Here is an 18,486-nt window from a genome sequence, read left to right on the forward strand (position 1 = left end):
GGGTGAGTCGCTAGTTAGTTAAGGATAATTATGGAAAAAGAAATATTTTATTGCAGGTTGGGCTTTAATTCGGTCCGTAATTTTAATGTTTGTAGGGCTGATGTATAAATAGTTGTGTTCTTATGGTTAAATCTCAAATCCTTTTAATTAAATAAAAATTTAAGATGATTTTTTATTAAAAAAAAAAAGTTGCCCCAATACCTTTTCATTAAAACTCCCTATTTTTAAATTCCACTTGGTTCGCTCTGTTTGTGACTCGAAAAATTCACAACAAGAATCCCAATTCCAAATTCCAAATCCAGTTCCACCTCCCGTCTTCCCTGAACCTCTCACCAATGTACTCATCCAAGTCCGGCCGAGTTGGCGGCGGCGGCGGCTCAGGCCGCGGACCCGGAGCCGGCAAGCTTGGCCGACCCTCCTTCCCTCCACCCCACCGCTCCTCCGCCCACACCACCAGCCGCCTCTCCCTCGGCGGCGGCTCCAATCCCAGAGGCCGCAACTCAGGCCCCCCCACGGCATCAGCCGCCCCGCCGGCCGTGGAAGAGCAGTTCAATTTAGTCCCCGGCCGCAACCCACTTGCTTTCTCTGTGATCATTCGTATGGCGCCGGACTTGGTCGAAGAGATCAAGCGCGTCGAAGACCAAGGTGGGGCGCCCCGCATCAAGTTCGGTCCGTTGCCTAATAACCCAATGGGCAATGTGAGTTTCTTGTATTTGAACTGGGAATTGCTTAAGTTTTGCTAATTTTGTTGGGTTTTGGATTTCATAGTGTTTGTACTTTGCTTGTGTGTGTCTCTGGGTTGTGTTTCAATTGTTCATTGCTCAAGTTTTTCGGTATCGTGTCAGTTGTTTAAATCTTGTTGCTTTATGAAGTTTCATAGAGAAGAAATTTTGGGCATTGCTTAATTTCTTCAATTTTTCATTAGGTTCTGTACATTCTGGTTTGTGGGAATACTATTCAATTTTTTTCATGAGCTTATACTTGGTTTGTGTTCTTCTTAGTTAGTCTTCAATTGGGTTTTGCATAAATCAGTTTTGTACTTTTTCGTTTGGGTGTATTGTGGTTTTTTTTACTTTGAAGTTATTCTTATATTTTTTTTCTTGGGAACTTTGAGTTCTCTTGTGGAAGTGGTACATTCGGGTTGGCGTTGCTTATATAGGTGAAAGGTTGTTCCTTTTTGGGGTTATTTGTTACTCTTATGCAGAATTATTACTTTGAAGTTATTCTTTTGGCAAGGTTGATGTTTTGCAGAGTTTTTGCTTTAGTTTTATCATGGCCACATAACAAAATTTGAGTGCTTTTAATTCTCTCCATTGGAATATGGAATTTTTTTTAATACTTGTTAATCTAGATGTGGTGATTAATCTTAATGTTTTTATTGCTTTGAATGGTTCAATATTGCTTCAGGTTATTGATCTGGGTGGGAAGGAATTTACATTTACATGGGACAAGGAATTGGGTGACCTCTGTGACATTTATGAAGAGCGTGAAAGTGGTGAAGGTGGAAATGGGGTGCTAGTTGAAACAGGATGTGCATGGCGCAAAATTAATGTGCAGCGTATCTTAGACGAGTCAACCAAGAACCGTGTTAAACAGCGGTCAGAGGAAGCTGAGCGCAAGAATAAATCCCGCAAGTATGTAGTCTGATTGTTACCGTGGAGTTCCTTTGCTTTTTGATTATTCAGTAGTTTTATGCATATTCATTCTTCAGTTTCTTTTACTTTGGCACTATTAATTTTCTTTAAAGGCATCTGCTTTGGTTGCTTCAGGAGGTTGCAACATAGAACACTATTTTTGGTGGTACTTAGGTGCTAATACTATCATTATAATTGCCTTTAACATCCAAAATTCCTCTACACCCATTCCAAATGATAGAACAACTTGTTTTTCATCCATTTCAGAAGATTTGTCCTAGCACATCTTCAAAATCTATCTTCAATTGCCATCATTCTTGTGTAGTTCTGGTTACCAATTAGTTGCATTTTTTTCTAGAAGTAATTTGATGATTTTAGTTTCATGACTAGTTTCAAGACTTATTTTAGTACAATTATCAGAAGGTTGACGTCTTTTGTGTTGCAACCGTCAACTGTGTTATGCCTTTGAGTTGTTCCGACTGGTGTCTTATCCCTTTAATTTGTTTTTGTTCCTGAAAACAGAGCCATTGTGCTAGAACAATGTAAAGCTCCAACAAATCAGTTAAAGCAATATGATACTACAGCAGGTAAGGTTTTCAATCCAAGTATCATATATTTCCATATTTTTTTAATAAACTACAGTCATTTTCTGACTTGAGTAGAAGTTAATAGTTTAGTGCAAAGTAGGAAAACACTGAGCTTGAGATGTGTAGTTAATGTAAATTTTTCCACTATATACATTGCCTTATAAGCAAATCAGATTGAACTAGCTAGAAATGCAGTGTCATTAGGATCGATAAATTTTTAGCCCCAGTCTAAATTGAAAAACATTCATAAAAATGTTATATATGTTAATGAAAAATTTTTAAATTTTGTTTCTTCTGGTTTTGTTTAAATGACTGCTGATCATGTATGTTCACTTAACTATTATTTATTGGTTTTAATTTGGGAACAGTTATTTGCACTCTAAAAATCTCATTTTGCACTCCACTCAAGTGTATTTTTCTTTCTAAATATAGAAAGTTTGGAGTGCAATATGAGAATTTTGAAGCCACTGAACTACATAACAGATGCATCTGATATCTCACTTGTTTCCAGCTAATCAACCATGGAGGAATTTCAAACATAAAAAAGAGCCTCCGTTTAAGAAGCAGAAAGTTGAACTGCCTCAAGGTGAGTGGAGCCTTGTAGAAGCTTTTGTTTTCTAACCTTTTTTTTTCTGTTGGGGTGGTGGTCGGCTGTTTCTTGTGCCTTCATGCACATGATGCTGTGATTCTCTAATGCCATACCTCTACTATCTAAATGATCCACCATTTACACTTATCTTGTGCCACTGTCTGTACAAGAAAAACTATTTCGTCCGAACACCCTAATTCAATCTTCTAGGATTCGTCTTCTACTTCCCCAATTAGCTCATCATAATAAACTTTTGCCGAAAATTTCTCTTACAACTGTCCCCTCTATTGAACCTTGTCTCTATCCTCGGCCAAAGTAAACCTTGTAACTATCCCTCTTCCCTCCTTTTCACTATTTTATATTCTTCCAGGCTTACAGCTGTAAAATTGTTTTATTTGAGTTTAAATTTTCATTGAAGAAGTCTATTATTTGAATTTTCAGCTCCCCCTAAAACTACATTTAAAACTGGAATGTCATCAGCAACTGCTGCAAAGGGCAGATACTCATCATCACCTCTTCCAACTCTACCTGAGCAATCTGGGGCTCTATCATCTCCATTAAAAACTGGAAATAGTTTGAAGAGTCATGCAAGTGCAGAAGATGTTATACCCTTTCAAGTGACTAGAAAAGATAAGCCCGCTCCAAGCTCTGATAAAGAAATCCCAATCAGGAACAGTACTGCACCACGACAAACAGTGGGCAAAGACAATAGTGGAGCTAACCCTACAGATTTGCAGAGTATGTTGATTGCTTTGCTCACGGAGAATTCCAAGGGGATGAGAATAAAGGTATGCACTAAAAAAAATGACATTTAATATATTTGATAATGGCCATGTGTCTACTATTAAATCGTCCAATCTTATAAGGTCGTTTTATCTTGATTTATTTTAGACATAATATACTCCACGTGGACAAATGCCACTGTAAATGATATATTCCCAAAAAGGACATATGACTCATCCCACCACTTCACACAAGATGAGTGGATGAGAGTTCTAGCCAGCCTGCTGCAGGATATCGATGGGAACCCCTGGGCTTTGCCACAAAAGCTGCACATACATCACATATTTTTTATGTAGTTGCTGTTCTTAAGTACCCTAAAACCCAACTTTATCTGAATAAATGGAAAATAAGTTTTCCCTAAACAGTTCTGAAACCATCAGATATCCATTTCATAAATTTGACTATGATGCATGCTCTGCATGTTTATTTCATTTCAAGCTATAACTAAAACAGTTTTAGTCTTATGACAAACAATTATTTCTCAATCTGTTTGAACAAAACCACTTTAAAATCTTTTTCAGAAAAAAAAACCAATACACATCTTCAAACAGATTTCTCAACAATTTGAATCACGTGCTTTGTAAATAAAATCCATTGAAGAATACTGTTTCGAAGATCTTTTGAAGATATCCTTTAGAAAACATGCTTCCAACCAGATTCTTTGCTATGCATGAACTATTGTTTTCATGCATAATAATAGATAATCATATCATGAAACTAGAGCGAGTATGAGTTCCCCTACTTTATTCCAAACACATTTTTATCAAAGCACGTGGTAGCTATTTTCCTATTGCCAACTGCACAGCCAAATGTTAGTTTCGTACTGCATTTGTTACTGTTTTAGCAGGGGGTACTAAAAGCTGATACACTTTTATATTGTCTGATTGTGTTACAGATATTTATAAAAGGCAAAATGATAGACTAAGTATTGAATTTAAAGGAATCCTTTGAGTGGAGCATAAGAATGAATGCCAGTTGTTGGGGAGGGTGTAAGAATGCAGATAAGAGAGACGGAATTTAAAACTTTTTTCTCCAAGCAAAATTATGTTAAATAGAAATGGGAAGGGAAACAATCAAATCACTTTGGATATTGTGATAGTTCATCTGGAATTCTACAGTATCCAACTGTGTTATAAATTCAAACAATGTCTTGTTTTCTTCTCCTGCTACTTATCTCTCTCAATCTTGCTTTTTTAATAGGATTTAGAGAAAGCTATTGCAGATTCATATCCAAACTCTATAAAGAAAATTGAGCCTATTATTAAGAAGGTAAGTGACGAAAATCCTTGATGCTATTATTCGAATAACATTAAGTGATATTATATCTTCTCATTCAATTTTGACATCAGATTGCTAATTATCAAGCTCCAGGGAGATACGTTTTGAAATCAGGAGTGGAGTTAGAAAGCTCAAAGAAACCTTTGTCTGAAAGTGGAAGGTAATCCAATTTTTTCCCTAAGGCTTAGTCTGCATGATCACGTCAATTAGTGGCAAACTTGTTTTCCTGTTATTCTTTGACTTTTAACTTGTACCGATATTGGTCCTCAAGAAATAGATGACTTGACACAACAATAAACCAAAATATCTAAGAAATATAGAAGGAAGGAATGTATTCCTGATACACAATAGTATTAAAGTTAATTTGTAGAAATATAGAAGGAAAATGGGCATCCTTTAGCCGTTCATATTCCCTTTGAGCTTGCATAATATTATTAGAGATGCTTTACGAGTTATCTCCATGATTTGTCACACAATTTATTTATATCTTGCTTGCATGCTAACTCCAATCATTCAGATTTGAATATCTAAGTTTTATGAATCTGAGTGGTTTTCAATTCTTAATTCGAAAATTGTAGTTGAGGGTTTTGAATTTAATATCCTTATGCGATCTCTTTTTTCCTATTTAATTATTTTTAGTGCCTTCCAAGTTTTGTACAATTTGTTCGACACATTCTTATCCCAAACTACTTTACCTAGTATCCTTTAGAACATCTCAAAAGTACATTCTTTTTTATTTACTTTGATGGCTTAACCTTTTAACAATAAATATCTGCAGACTATGGTTTTTCTTTATAGTCTATTGTGGTTGTATTTGTATCTTCTTTTGTAAAAACTGATTATCAGTGGATCAAGCAAGGATTTCCTACTATAGATATTGATGCAAGTTACATCACGGTGTATTATATAATCATTACTTTTGTGGAATTATATATCGTTCTCTATCTGTCATAATGTGTATTTGTTTATTTTCAGTTCTCCCGAGGAGAAACTTCACCAGGAACCTGCTCCTGATGGTAATCGTGATCAAATGCCTGTTCAAGCACCACACTTTGAGGAGAAAGTTTCTCCTAATGGGTTGGAGGAAGTTTCTCCTAATGGGTTGGAGGAGCAGGTTCACGAACGATTGAATGCTACAGTGGGTCAGGATTCAAGTGCATTGATTAAAATTGATAACCAACAGCAATCCCTTGATTTGTTTGGTGAAAAAAGGGGCTCCGACGATAATGTAGCGCTAGTTGGAAGCTCTAGCGATACTGGGAGTGACAGTGACAGTGATAGTGACAGTAGCGATACTGGAAGTGACAGTGGCAGTCATAGCAGAAGCAGAAGTAAAAGTCCAGCACGAAATGGGAGTGGGAGTAGTAGTGATAGTGACAGTGATGCATCTTCTAATAGCAAGGAAGGTTTTGATGAGGATGTGGATATTATGGCAAGTGACGATGACAAAGAACTGAAGCATCAATTGCAAGACTCTGAACCAGGGTTTTCTACTTTGCCCGTCCCATGGAGAACTCCTGATGGCAACCCTTTGCAGAGTGGGAATGATGAGAAGCAAGATGATCATGAAGTTGACGCAGTTGAGATTGAAAAACAGTTGCTTGATGCCGATCAGGTTGCTGAATTGGCTCCAGTTAGTAACTCTAATCATAATAAAAGTGAACCTCGAGAAGAAACAAAACCCTTTTCACCTGAGCATGGTAAGCTGCAAGACCACCAAAGTTTGGTAGATCCTTTGTATGGAGGGGAGAGTACCGCCAAGGATGACTTTAGGTATGAGCAGTCTGACAGCTCTGAGAGGATATCTAAAGGTACATCCAAAATGGTATCTGGGATAAAGCACTCTGATGAGAAATCTGAACGCAAAAATAGATTAAAAACAGAAATATCACAGCAACCTTCTCACAGTTTGTCTCCTGATAGACTTGTTGAAGGCTCTCATAAGGACCCCGTCTCTCAAACGATTAGTAGGGATGATAGGGATGGGAATATTGAATCCGGATCCCTAAAGGCTTGCAACCAAGCATTTTCTGGCAGATATACTTCAGAGTTTAAACAATCAAGTCGGAAGTCTTTTGATCATAATTTACAGACAAAAGTTCCTGATTCAGCAGAAAAACCAGATAGATATGCCGAAAACTTAGGGCATGGCGGGAAGTACTCTGAAAAGAGATCTCAAATGCACGAAGGTTTCCTCCCTCAAAAAGATAAACTTTATAGAGATACTCAAAATGAGGATGGTTATGCTAATGAGAGAAAGGTTCCAAGAAATTCTAAGGAAGGTGGTACCCGAGGCAAACAGTCAATGCCCTTGGATCCTCATTACCAGAAAGACGGTGATGTGGCTGGAAAGATCAAGGGGAATGCACAAATTTCCAGCCTGTTACTGGGGGGTTCACCAAAGGATAACAGCAGAAATGGTGCAGACACATCCCCTGTTGTTCATGGCAGAGGCAGTAAACTCCAAAGAGAGTTTTCAGACTTGGAGTTGGGGGAACTTCGTGAGCCCTTGCTTGAGGAAACGCCAGTTAAGAAGCAATTTGAGAGGAAAAGTTCTTTTAAGCAGTCAGATAACAAAACGAGCACTTCAGAGAACAGGGTTTCTGAATTCGGTAAAGTGAAACCTGCAGGAAAGGCAAATTTTGATTTGCGAAGGCCATCCCCTCCAGATTTAAACTCTAAGCTTCCATGTAATCAGGAAGGCTCGAATAAAAAGAGGAACTATGAAGATCGCATTGAGGATTTAACAAGGTCGCAACAGAGAGCTGTGCAGTCTCAGTCACAGCACCCATCACTAGTAGATCATCCTGATGTGGGGCGTTCGTTTAGCAAAACAGTGGATCTTACTAGTAAATCTCGACAGAATGAAGCTGGAGGCAGACAAGCAATTGGTGTGGCTGGACATGGAGAAAGCAATAAGAAAGCAACCGCAAGTGCTCCTCAGCAGCTTGACTCAAAGCGAAGGCTAGTTTCCCAACCCATACAAGAAAGTAAAAGACATGCACCCAATATAATGGTGGATTCAACTGATGTACCCAAGAAATCAATGGTGGCAGAGGGCATTGACAGTGATAGAAAAAAGAGGGATTCTTCTTCAGATGAGAATAGTTGTTCTTATTCTAAGTATGAGAAAAATGAGCCCGAGTTCAAGGGACCAATAAAAGATTTCTCTCAGTAAGTGAACATGTTAAAGCTTTTACAATAGTGAAAACCATCAAACCAGGTTTTGGCTGTGTTGTATTTAATCCTGGTTTTTGACATCCGAATTACTTTATACATTTTTCCTTTTCTTATCTTAGGTACAAAGAGTATGTGCAAGAATATCGTGATAAGTATGATAGCTATTGCTCGTTGAACAAGACCCTAGAGAGTTACAGGTCATTTGAAGATTCCTTTCACTTCTTTTAAGGCAATATTGTTCGTTTTTTTTTTTTTTAATACTTGTTTGATTAATTGTTTTCTTTTTTTTTTTTTAATCCAAAATTGTGTCAAAACAATTTATTTGTGCTAAATGTAGGAATGAGTTTGAAAAGCTAGGAACGGACCTTGATTATGCTACTGGAGACACAGAGAAATATTATAACATTGTGGAGCAGCTGAAGGATTCATATCGTCAATGTGGAACGGTATGCTCTGTTCTTGATTTTCTATGAAGTGCGTAGATGATTGAACTGTGAAGTAATTCAGTAAGACATTGTATGTGAAGTAATTCAGCTAGACATTCTCACTGTTTTCTTGGTCAGATGCATTTTGATTATGTATCAGTTGTACGTACTTCTGTTTTCATGATTCCCTTATAACTTAACAAATCAGTTGTTGTTTGTTACCTAGCCATGGTGGATAGGGTTTGCCCTGTGGGCTTAGGGCCAAAGTCAGCCACCCTCCTCAATGAATCACTTTAATGCACTGCTTAGTATGATAGACTTATTGGCTTCCAATTTGGCTTGATAGATATAACTGTGAAAATTTAATAGATGTTCACCTTTTAACTTCATCCGCTTGGCATATGTGAATTCCAGGGGTTTGCTTATGTTGAAGATGCTTAATGAGGCTGAGCCAATAAGTCTATCATATTATAAATATACACTTGCATATGTCTTGGTGGAGTCCAATTATTTACACGTGCTTGCTAACATGTAGAAACTTTAAATTCATTCTTGAATTTGTAGACGTTTTGAAGTTCGGGTACCCAGCTCACCAGATAAGCTCAGTAGTGCATGTGTTTGGATTAATCCTGTATTTGATGAATAAGGAAAATTTTGAGACAAATACTATGATCATATATGAATAGCTAACATCGTGTTGCTAGTGATGTGGTGTTGGTAACTATTATTTTAAACAGAAAATTTAGGTGCTTAAATTATCTTTATTTCTGTTTTGTTTTTCTGGAGTATTTACAATACATAAAGTGTAAAGTGCTTCAGAATCATTCTTGATTTTGTTACCGATAACTTTAAACTTAACTCTTACGGTTTAATTTTTATTTGTCAAATAACTAATATTATGTTGAGCTTTTTGGTTTGACTCAAGTAATATTGACGCTTGCAGAGACATAAGAGGCTGAAAGGAATATTTGTGGTACTTCATGAAGAATTGAAGGTGATTCATTCTATCCTCGTCGACCACCATCTTTGAATTAATGCCGTTATGTGTTGGAGTTAGTCATAGGAATTATCTACTTTGCAATTACCATTTGAGTTTTAAATTGGGAATTGTTATTGGCACTTCAAAAATCTCATTCTACACTCCAAACTTATTATATTTGGAAAGAAAAATACACTTGTGAGGAGTGTAGGATGAGATTTTTGGAGTGCCAATAACACTTCCCTTTAAATTTTTTGTACCGAGTGTTGTGAATATTTTTGCATCTTTCTGCAGCAACTTAAGCAAAGGATTAAGGACTTTGCAGTCTCATACATGGCCTGAAAGAGGGAGAATCTCATCCTCGTCATTCACTATAATTGAAACCTCTTCCTTCAGGCCCGAGGGTGTGACTAGGAAGTTATATGTTGAAAACAGCACAACAGAGTCCTCTCTCTGTGAAGATGAACGCTCATGTCACGTTGAGAGAGCATCCGCAGTTTTGCCGTGCCCGCCCAGTATACCCGTAAATAGCATTTAACTCGTATGTACATTAGTTTTGTATTCAGATCAGGCCTTTTGTTCTTGACATTGTGCTTTTTGTGGATATAGTTGTATATCATAACACACAGGGTAGGAAGAACTCAAAGAGATCATTTATACATTGATGCACATATTGCCTTCTGTGAAACTCACCTTTTGTGGAGGGTGAGATTCAAATTCTGTTATTCATTGAGATTGGCTCCCTTATATATATATATATATATATATATATATATATATATATGCACACACACACATATATATAAGGGATTTTTGAATCTGGGACTCACGGGTAGAAAGTCAATGTCTTATCCATCAAGATATTGGATCACGCACAAATGGTTTTTTTTTTTTTTTTTTTTTGCCTTCCGTAATTTATTTTAGCTTTTCACATAATGATTTTCTCACACTGTTTTTCTCGTCCTACACTCTTGTTTATTTATGTTCTTTGGTGATTTATTCAAGGAAAAAAAAACTTTATAAAAAGATGTGCAAGGAGAAAAAAGAGACGTGAAAATCACTTTCTAAAGATTAATGATGTTAATATCGGTTTATAAGCTACACTTTTGTATACATTATTTACCATCCCACTAGTTGTACTTTTTTATCCAATGATATTTGACTCTGGCAGTGTACGATAAAGCCCCAGAATGTGAGTTGCACCCTTCCTAACTTTGTTAGCTTCACATAAGGAGTTGCATTAAAGTTTGCAAAAGCATAATATGCTTCTTACGTTTTTGTAATATGATATTTTAAATTACTCTAATTCACGGGAGGGTATTAAAAGTTGAATATAAGAAGGTGCGGTGTGAATATTGCCTTGACCAACTAGTCTGGTCCTTTTTTTTCACATTAAGAAAGCTAACCCAATTGAGAATTCTAGGTAACCCATTTCACCTAATGAGCAATGCTTTTCTGAACATAGCATATCTATACAAACTTTTCTTTGGCCTGTTTCAATTACATTCCCAAAACAAATTAGATCATCTCCTCCTAGAATGCTACTCAAAATTTAACCCAAAAATGACTCCAGACTTAATTTGCCTTTCTACTTTCAAAATTTCACTCCAACATGACTTTATATGATTTTTCATCTAACTTGGCTGAACTGGTTCTTTGTTGAGCCTTATAGAGCTCTTACCAGAAAGTATATTCACGACAAGAATTTGACACTTATTGACATCATTTTGTGACTATACACAATTCAACTTTTGTTTGGGCTGCATATATTAACTAGTTTTGTTTGTGAAGGGTTATGTTTTCTTTTCTTTGCTACTTTTTTCTTTGATTTATTAAGTTATTTTGGTTGTCCTAAAAAAGAATAGAAAAATAAAAGAAGAAATTATTTAGTGGAGCTTGTTCCACGATAAAAACATAAAGTTAACATATTTGCAGTTTCCAGAGGCATAAACATTGCTCTTTGAGAATAATAAATATGTGAAATTCACCTCCGCTGTATAATTAACAGTCTCCCCACACCCAAAAATATAAATAGGGAAGATTTTACGGTACTTTATTAAAAAAAATAAGGTATCGGTGGTATTTAATTTAATAAAAATTACATTTTAAAGTCACATAATTATGATAAGGTTCGAGTTAATAATAAGAGTGACGTGATTATTTCAATAGCAAGGTTAATAGCCATATTGTGGACGTTTTGTTATATTATCAAGGTAGGTGTTAAATTATCTATGTTTACTATTACCCCAATGAGCGTATTGTTAAAATAGAGACGAACTTTATGAACTTACATAACATCGTAAACATACATGGTCCTCAGTCAGATACAATAAGCCTAGTATAGGCATAGGCCCAATTCCAATCACTCATCTTAAACTAAGTTTAACATCTTATTTTATAAAAAAAATCAATACCTCTTAAAATTAAAATATAAAGTTTGATTTAATTTTATCAAAAAGTATTCTCTCACCTTGTCCAAGCAAAGAATAATAAACTTTGAGTTTCTCCTCCTTTCCTTTTTTTTTTCTTTGAACAAATATGATATATTATCTATACTAAGGGGTTGGGGAGTGGGCTAAACTTCACAATGAAGAATATTGTTCAAATTCGTCTTTGGCGAGAATCGACCCTAAGACCTATCATTTACAAGTGAAAAGATTACCACTAGACCATAGTACTAAGTGGCTTCTCCTCTCCTTCTTGAAATTTCATATATTTTGTCCTCCAATTTCCAACCTACAACAATATTAAGGTTTAGAAATTCTCTCTAACTTTTTACTAAAGTTATAAAATTTCATATATTTTGTTCACTAAATTTGCAATCCATTTTTTCCATTTTTCGTTTTGAAAATTTTCAATCCATTATTTTTTTCATGGGAGTTTTCACGAAACACTCCCGATACTGTTCACTTTTAATGAAAAATCACATTTTTACCTTTTCTTGGTACTATTCACTACACCTATATTTGTCATTTTTCATCAAAACTAAAGTTTTTTTTGAACTTTTCATTAATTTTTTTTTTTCATTACCTTGATATTGGAAAATTTATTTCTCTTAAAACTCAAGTAAACGATGCATAGCTTTCTCAGTAATTGCTCGGCAATTCGTATTTAGGGATTGGATAGAAGTGGCATCTTATTTTCGACCGCGGTGGTGGGGGGGGGGGGGGGGGGTTGTGATTGGATGGAACTTGAACGGAGCTTGGGAGATGAGGACCATATGGAGAGCGTGGGCCAAGAAAACCCTGTGGGCCATGAGGGGCATGATGCCCATAAGGCATATTAGGCACATACATCTAAGCATGTTGGTTATGAGGCATCTGTGCCCCATGAAGCACATGACCTTGAATTGGTGACTCACTGCTTGGTGGAGGAGCATCATCACATTGTTCACCTTCATCCTTGCATTCACTTTTTCCCCTTGTTTTTCTTCTTATTACCCCCATTGCCACTACCACCGCTAGCTTTAGCCAGTTCACCGTCACCTTCATTGGATTTGTCCATATTACCACCGTCCACCTTCTTACTAGTGCTACCACCTTTGTTATTGTTCTTCTTAGCATAGTCCTAAACTTGAACAACTTCAACTTTAACCGTCCTTTTCTCATTATCACCACTAACAGCACTGGCACCATGGTTGCTTTTCTCAGAGCTTTCAGCCTATCTTTAATTTTTGTATTAATTACTCTCTATATTGAATTGATATTGGAATGCTAATTTAACCATGAAAAAAAAAACATTTAGCACCTCAAAAAATCTAATTTGCTCACAATTCCAAGCATATATTCTACTCTCTTATAAATATTGTTTTTTTTTAACATTTATGTGAGGCCTCTCCTCACGTAAAATCCTAACTCCGCCACTGATAAAGGCTAAAGTAAGATTGCATTGTATAGTTTAAAGTAGGGTTGGGCAATTAAGGAAAAAAAAAACTGACTAAACCTACCAAACCACACCGACGTTTTTTTTTTTTCTTTTTCCGGTGAGTAAACCTGAACCGCACCAACTAAGGTCGGTTTGACGAGCGGTTCCTATATTCTTGGACATCGGTTAACCGAACTGACCTGCGTGTTTGCTTTTATTTGTTTTAATCATAATAGATATACCATGTACCCACCACAACAAAACAAAACGTGGTAGTTTTGCAAACTCCTGTGAAAAGTTGATGCTTCTGTGTTTACATAATTAATTATTACATGGGTAGATTGTTGGAGTGTAGGAAGTGCAGGGAAAGTTACTGGAGGCTTGGAAGTATGGAACTTTTTGATCTTTTGGAAGTTTTGGGACTTCAATTCTTAATTATCTATATGTAATGCTTTCTCCAGTAGAACTTTTGAACTTTAAGAATGCCTGAATGTCATATTTAAGTATCTATATGTAATGCCTTCTCCAGTAGATCTTTTGGACTTTGGAACTTTTGATCTTTTGGAACTTTTGGATTGTAATATTTTGAAAAATTGGAGCTTTGATGAATTTCTTTTTTGTAACTTTAAGAATGTTTGAATGTTAAACTTTCAATTTAACTAGTGTTCACACAAACCGAAAACAGACCCAAACCAACTTGCCTTTATCGGTTAATTGACATGATCGATTTTAGACCTAGCTTGATCGGTTTCGATTTGCAATTTTGGCTCAATCGACTAGGTCGGTTTGGTTTCGATTTTGGCCCAAAATTAACCCAGCCCAACCCGCGGCCACCCTTAGTTTGAAGGATAAATTAGGTTCTCATCTCTCATTTTTTCTTTCTCATTAATTGAAACCTTATTCCTTTTGCATTTTTTATCATGGTCCCTTGACTTTTCTCCATAACACTATTTAGATATTAAATTATTTACAAGTCATTATATTGTCAATTTTAAAAATAAAAAACTTATTAATCATTTTCAAATATATCTTTTTAGTATTTTTTTCCATTTATAAAATTTAAAAAATATGTATTTATTTATAAATATTAATTATTTTTAATTTATACCAATATTCTTTTTAGTTTGGTTTGTACACATAATTTTGAATTTTAATATGCACCCATAATTTTTTAATTTTAATGTGTACCCATATTTTTTTTTATGAATGTACCCATGGTGATTATATGTATTTGTTTTATGTTTAAAATATGTCAATAGTTATTTCTTAAACTATATTAATAATTACATGGGCACAATAAGTTTTTGCTAGAATCATGTGAAGAACAATATTACTCTATTATTTATTTTTAAAGTTATTGTTATATTGTTAAAATATTATTTGAATTTGCTTAAATTTCATAATTTGTGGATATTGAATGCATAAATGTATGAGTTAAATTCTTTGAATAATGTCAGGGACCTTGATAAAACTATTCAAACAAATAAGGTTTCATTCTAACAATTAGGTTGACTAAGGACCGGAACCAAAATGACCTTAGTTTAAAATTATACTCGAAAGTTACATATAATTGTAATCGTTGTTATCTACGGTTTGGACTTTAGATTACACTCTTAAATCAGTATATTAAAGTTGAACTTTATGGTATTACAATATTAACGTTCAAATTAAATGGTACAAATCCTTTTTTTCTTTTTTTTAATAAAGTACTGTAGATGGATTATCAAAATAATAAAATTTAGGGTAAATTACATTTGCACCCTCAAGTATGGGTGTAATTATAAGCTCATACATCATCTTTAAAACATTACAATTTGATACACCAAATATGATTTAGTTGCAATTTCATACAATCCGTTACATAATTGGTTAGATTGGCTGTTAAATGATGATATGACAGATATGTGACCCATTTTTTAATGAGGTGGATGTCTATTTGGCGCCATGTGGATAAAAAAAATTTTAAAATTTTAAAAATATAAAATATAAAATATAAAAATAATTATTATTTAAAATATTTAATAAATAATTACAATATCCAAAAAATTATTAATCACCCCCACCCCACTGCACATGCACCCCTACCCAACCCCTCTTCCCTATCCGATCCCTCCTCTAGCATCCCTACACATCTTCTCTCTCTGATCAACCCCATCTTCCATAACCACCAACAACATGTCTCTCCATCACCATTAACCCTTGACACCACACCCTCACCCACGACTAAATTGCAGTAGTTTATACCTAGCAATTCAAATCTGGCATGGTTTGAAATTGGGAATTTCTCGAATCCGTCAAAATCAAAAGCCTCCGTTGTTGAAATCTAGTAGGTCTGGTTGCGAATCGATGGAGAAGGTAGCGGTAGCTCTACCATGGTGATAACTCTAAGGTGGGTGGGCTCTTCTTGTTCTTCTTATCCTTCAATGGTGAACCCATCTGGAACCAAATGGTGTCAGTTTTTTTTTTTTTTTTTCTTCTTAAACCCCTACCTATACACATCCCACTCCAGATTCGTTGATCTCTATCCTAGAATCCCAAAAATGAAATTTATAGGGTGGGGTAGAGAGTGATGGGTTGTGAGTTGGTTTGGGGAGATGTTGCAGTGATGGATTTAGATTTGGATTTGCTGGGTTTTATTAATCGCAGGGATTTGCAGTGTGTTGGCAAGGTGAGGGAGAAGGAAGAAGGGGTTGAAGATTTATAGGGTGGGGCCCACTATTTTTTAGAAAAAAAAATCATATTTTAGGTTTTCTTTCTTAGAATTACATTTCTAAAAGAAATTATTTTTTGTTTGTCCCATGTGGCATATTATTGACTGCCAAGTCAGCAAAATAGTGGGATCTGCAATTGCCACACACATACTTAACGGTCAAACTAACAGTTTGACTAACGGATGTATAATATTAAAATAAAATAATAAATAACGTAGGAGATTCAAATGTTTTAAAGATGTATGAGATTGCAATTATACTCAAACTAGAAGGTTGGAATGGTCTTAGCTCTTGAATAGTCATCAAACAATAAAGAAAAAAAAATTGAGACAGTTATGACTTCCATTATTGAATTTTCTTTACTTGATCAAACAACCCAAAATTCAGTTATTTCAACTACATCAAGTGATCTTTCAAATTGGTCAAGATTCTCCAGTTTATGGCCGCTTCTATATGGTATCAGTTGTTGCTTCATTGAATTTGCTTCATTAATAGGTTCACGATTCGAATTTGATCATTATGGATTGGTACCACGATCCAGTCCTAGACAGGCAAGCCTAATTTTAACAGCAGGTACAATAACAATGAAAATGGCTCCTTCTTTAGTAAGATTATATGAACAAATGCCTAAACCAAAATATGTTATTGCTATGGGAGCATGCACAATTACAGGGGGGATGTTCAGTACCGATTCTTATAGTATTGTTTGAGGAGTTGATAAGCTAATTCATGAAGATGTCTATTTGCCAAGCTATCCACCTAAACTGGAGGGCGTTATAGATGCTATAACAAAACTCCGTAAGAAAATTTCTCGAGAAATCTATGAAGATCGAATTAGATCTCAACAGGAAAATCGGTGTTTTACTACTAGCCATAAGTTTTGTGTTGGACGCAGCACTCATACTGGAAATTATAATCAATGATTACTCTATCAACCACTGTCTACTTCAGAGATCCCTCCTAAAATATTTTTCAAATATAAAAGTTTAGTAGCTTCCCCTGAATTAGTGAATTAGGTAGGATCATTTTGTACAGAATAACAAAGTAAAGAGCGAGTCAATTTTCATTAATTTCATCATAAATGTGAAATACTTATACAAATAAAAATGTGGGAGAGATAAAAAAGATGCAGGGTCGTTTGTTTGATTGGTTAGTCAAACATGGGTTAGTTCATTGATCTTTGGGCTTCGATTACCAAGGAATAGAAATTTTACAAATAAAACCCAAGGATTGGCATTGGATTGCTGTCATTTTATATGTATATTGTTACAATTATCTACGTTCCCAATGTGCTTATGATGTAGCACCAGGTGGACAGAGTTGAGACTAAAAGGAATGTATAAACCAATGCTTCCATAGATTCGATCATGCTTTACAATTATAGCTTCCATACCTGTTTATTTGGGATTGTCTCTCGGATAAATAAAGAACAAGAGTCAAAGAAAAGGCAGTGATTCAAATCAAGATTTATCTGGTACCCCATCTAAAAATTACAAAAAGAAAATAAAAATGAAAAGTAAGAGGTATGCATAAAAGTATTTGCCCAGGGAAGAATCCTAGAATTCCGTCTATTTTCTGGGTTTAGAAAAGTGCAGATTTTCAAGAAAGGGAATCCTAGGTCTATCCTATAAAGGTACTCAAATTGGATCAGTGATCGATTTCTAGGTTTCGTCGTCAACCTAATTGGTTACTTCCAATTACGTAAATCAATAGTTCAAACTGCACTCAAAGGTAGGGCATTTCCCATTTTTATAAGAACTTTTGTACCAGAAACAATGGTATCTCCAATTATAGTCCCTCTAGGATGTAAAATATATCTTTTCTCACCATCGAGTGTATGAGACAAATGTATGCATTTCGATCAGGGTCGTATTCTATAGTTACGATTCTACCATATTTGTCTTTTTCATTCTGTCGAAAATCGATTTTATGGTATAGAGTCATAGACGCTTATGACCTCCCCCTCTATGCCCTGCCGTAATGATTCCTTTGACATTACGACCTTTACCAAAGACTTATATAAAGAATGAAATAAATATGAAATCTACCACAAAAAATTAATATTTTTTAGGAATTTAAGGCGGAAATGGACGTTTTTTTTTCTTTTAATAAATATCTATTTTGTACATTTCAATTTGAATTAGGAACTCTGCGTGCAAGTGGTAAGTCATTAACTACATATACACATTCGGTCATATAAATGTATTACCATTATGTATTACAAATTACAATAAAATTACAATAACGAATACAAAAAGAGGAATTTTTAAAATGCGAGATCTAAAAACATATCTTTACGTGGCACAGGTAGTAAGTGCTCTATGACTCGGGTCTTTAGTAGGTTTATTGATAGAGATCAATTGTTTTTTTTTCCAGATGCATTGATATTCTTTTTTTTTTTTTTTTTCTTTTCATTCTAGCTTATTAATATGGGAAGGGGGAAAGAAGATAGAGAT

The 18,486-nt window shown here is 35.1% G+C and overlaps 1 protein-coding gene across 2 annotated transcripts; it reads left to right on the forward strand.

Moving 5' to 3' along the window:
- LOC137739725 (uncharacterized) lies at window positions 1–10,143 on the forward strand. Of its 2 annotated transcripts, none has more exons than XM_068479408.2 (12): window positions 1–698; window positions 1,408–1,634; window positions 2,157–2,221; window positions 2,733–2,807; window positions 3,252–3,598; window positions 4,794–4,862; window positions 4,943–5,031; window positions 5,847–8,045; window positions 8,171–8,248; window positions 8,389–8,497; window positions 9,420–9,470; window positions 9,750–10,143. In XM_068479408.2, the coding sequence occupies exons 1-12, from the start codon at window positions 336–338 to the stop codon at window positions 9,795–9,797; spliced, it is 3,720 nt and encodes a 1,239-aa protein (XP_068335509.2). In that variant the 5' UTR covers window positions 1–335; the 3' UTR covers window positions 9,798–10,143. The 2 variants fall into 2 exon arrangements, with proteins under 2 accessions (XP_068335509.2, XP_088556087.1); XM_088699961.1 differs by having other exon boundaries at window positions 232–698; window positions 3,291–3,598.
- Window positions 10,144–18,486: the final 8,343 nt, after the last annotated feature.

This window comes from Pyrus communis, chromosome 9 (genome assembly GCF_041283825.1).
Source record: "Pyrus communis isolate YQ-2024b chromosome 9, ASM4128382v1, whole genome shotgun sequence".
NCBI classification, from domain to species: domain Eukaryota; kingdom Viridiplantae; phylum Streptophyta; class Magnoliopsida; order Rosales; family Rosaceae; genus Pyrus; species Pyrus communis.

Excerpts from the sequence above, each read along its gene's own strand:
- LOC137739725 (XM_068479408.2), top strand. The coding sequence starts at position 336 with ATGTACTCATCCAAGTCCGGCCGAGTTGGCGGCGGCGGCGGCTCAGGC. Across the intron at positions 4,863-4,942 it reads TTGAGCCTATTATTAAGAAG|ATTGCTAATTATCAAGCTCC; the intron begins GTAAGTGACGAA and ends TTTTGACATCAG. Across the intron at positions 8,498-9,419 it reads CATATCGTCAATGTGGAACG|AGACATAAGAGGCTGAAAGG; the intron begins GTATGCTCTGTT and ends TGACGCTTGCAG.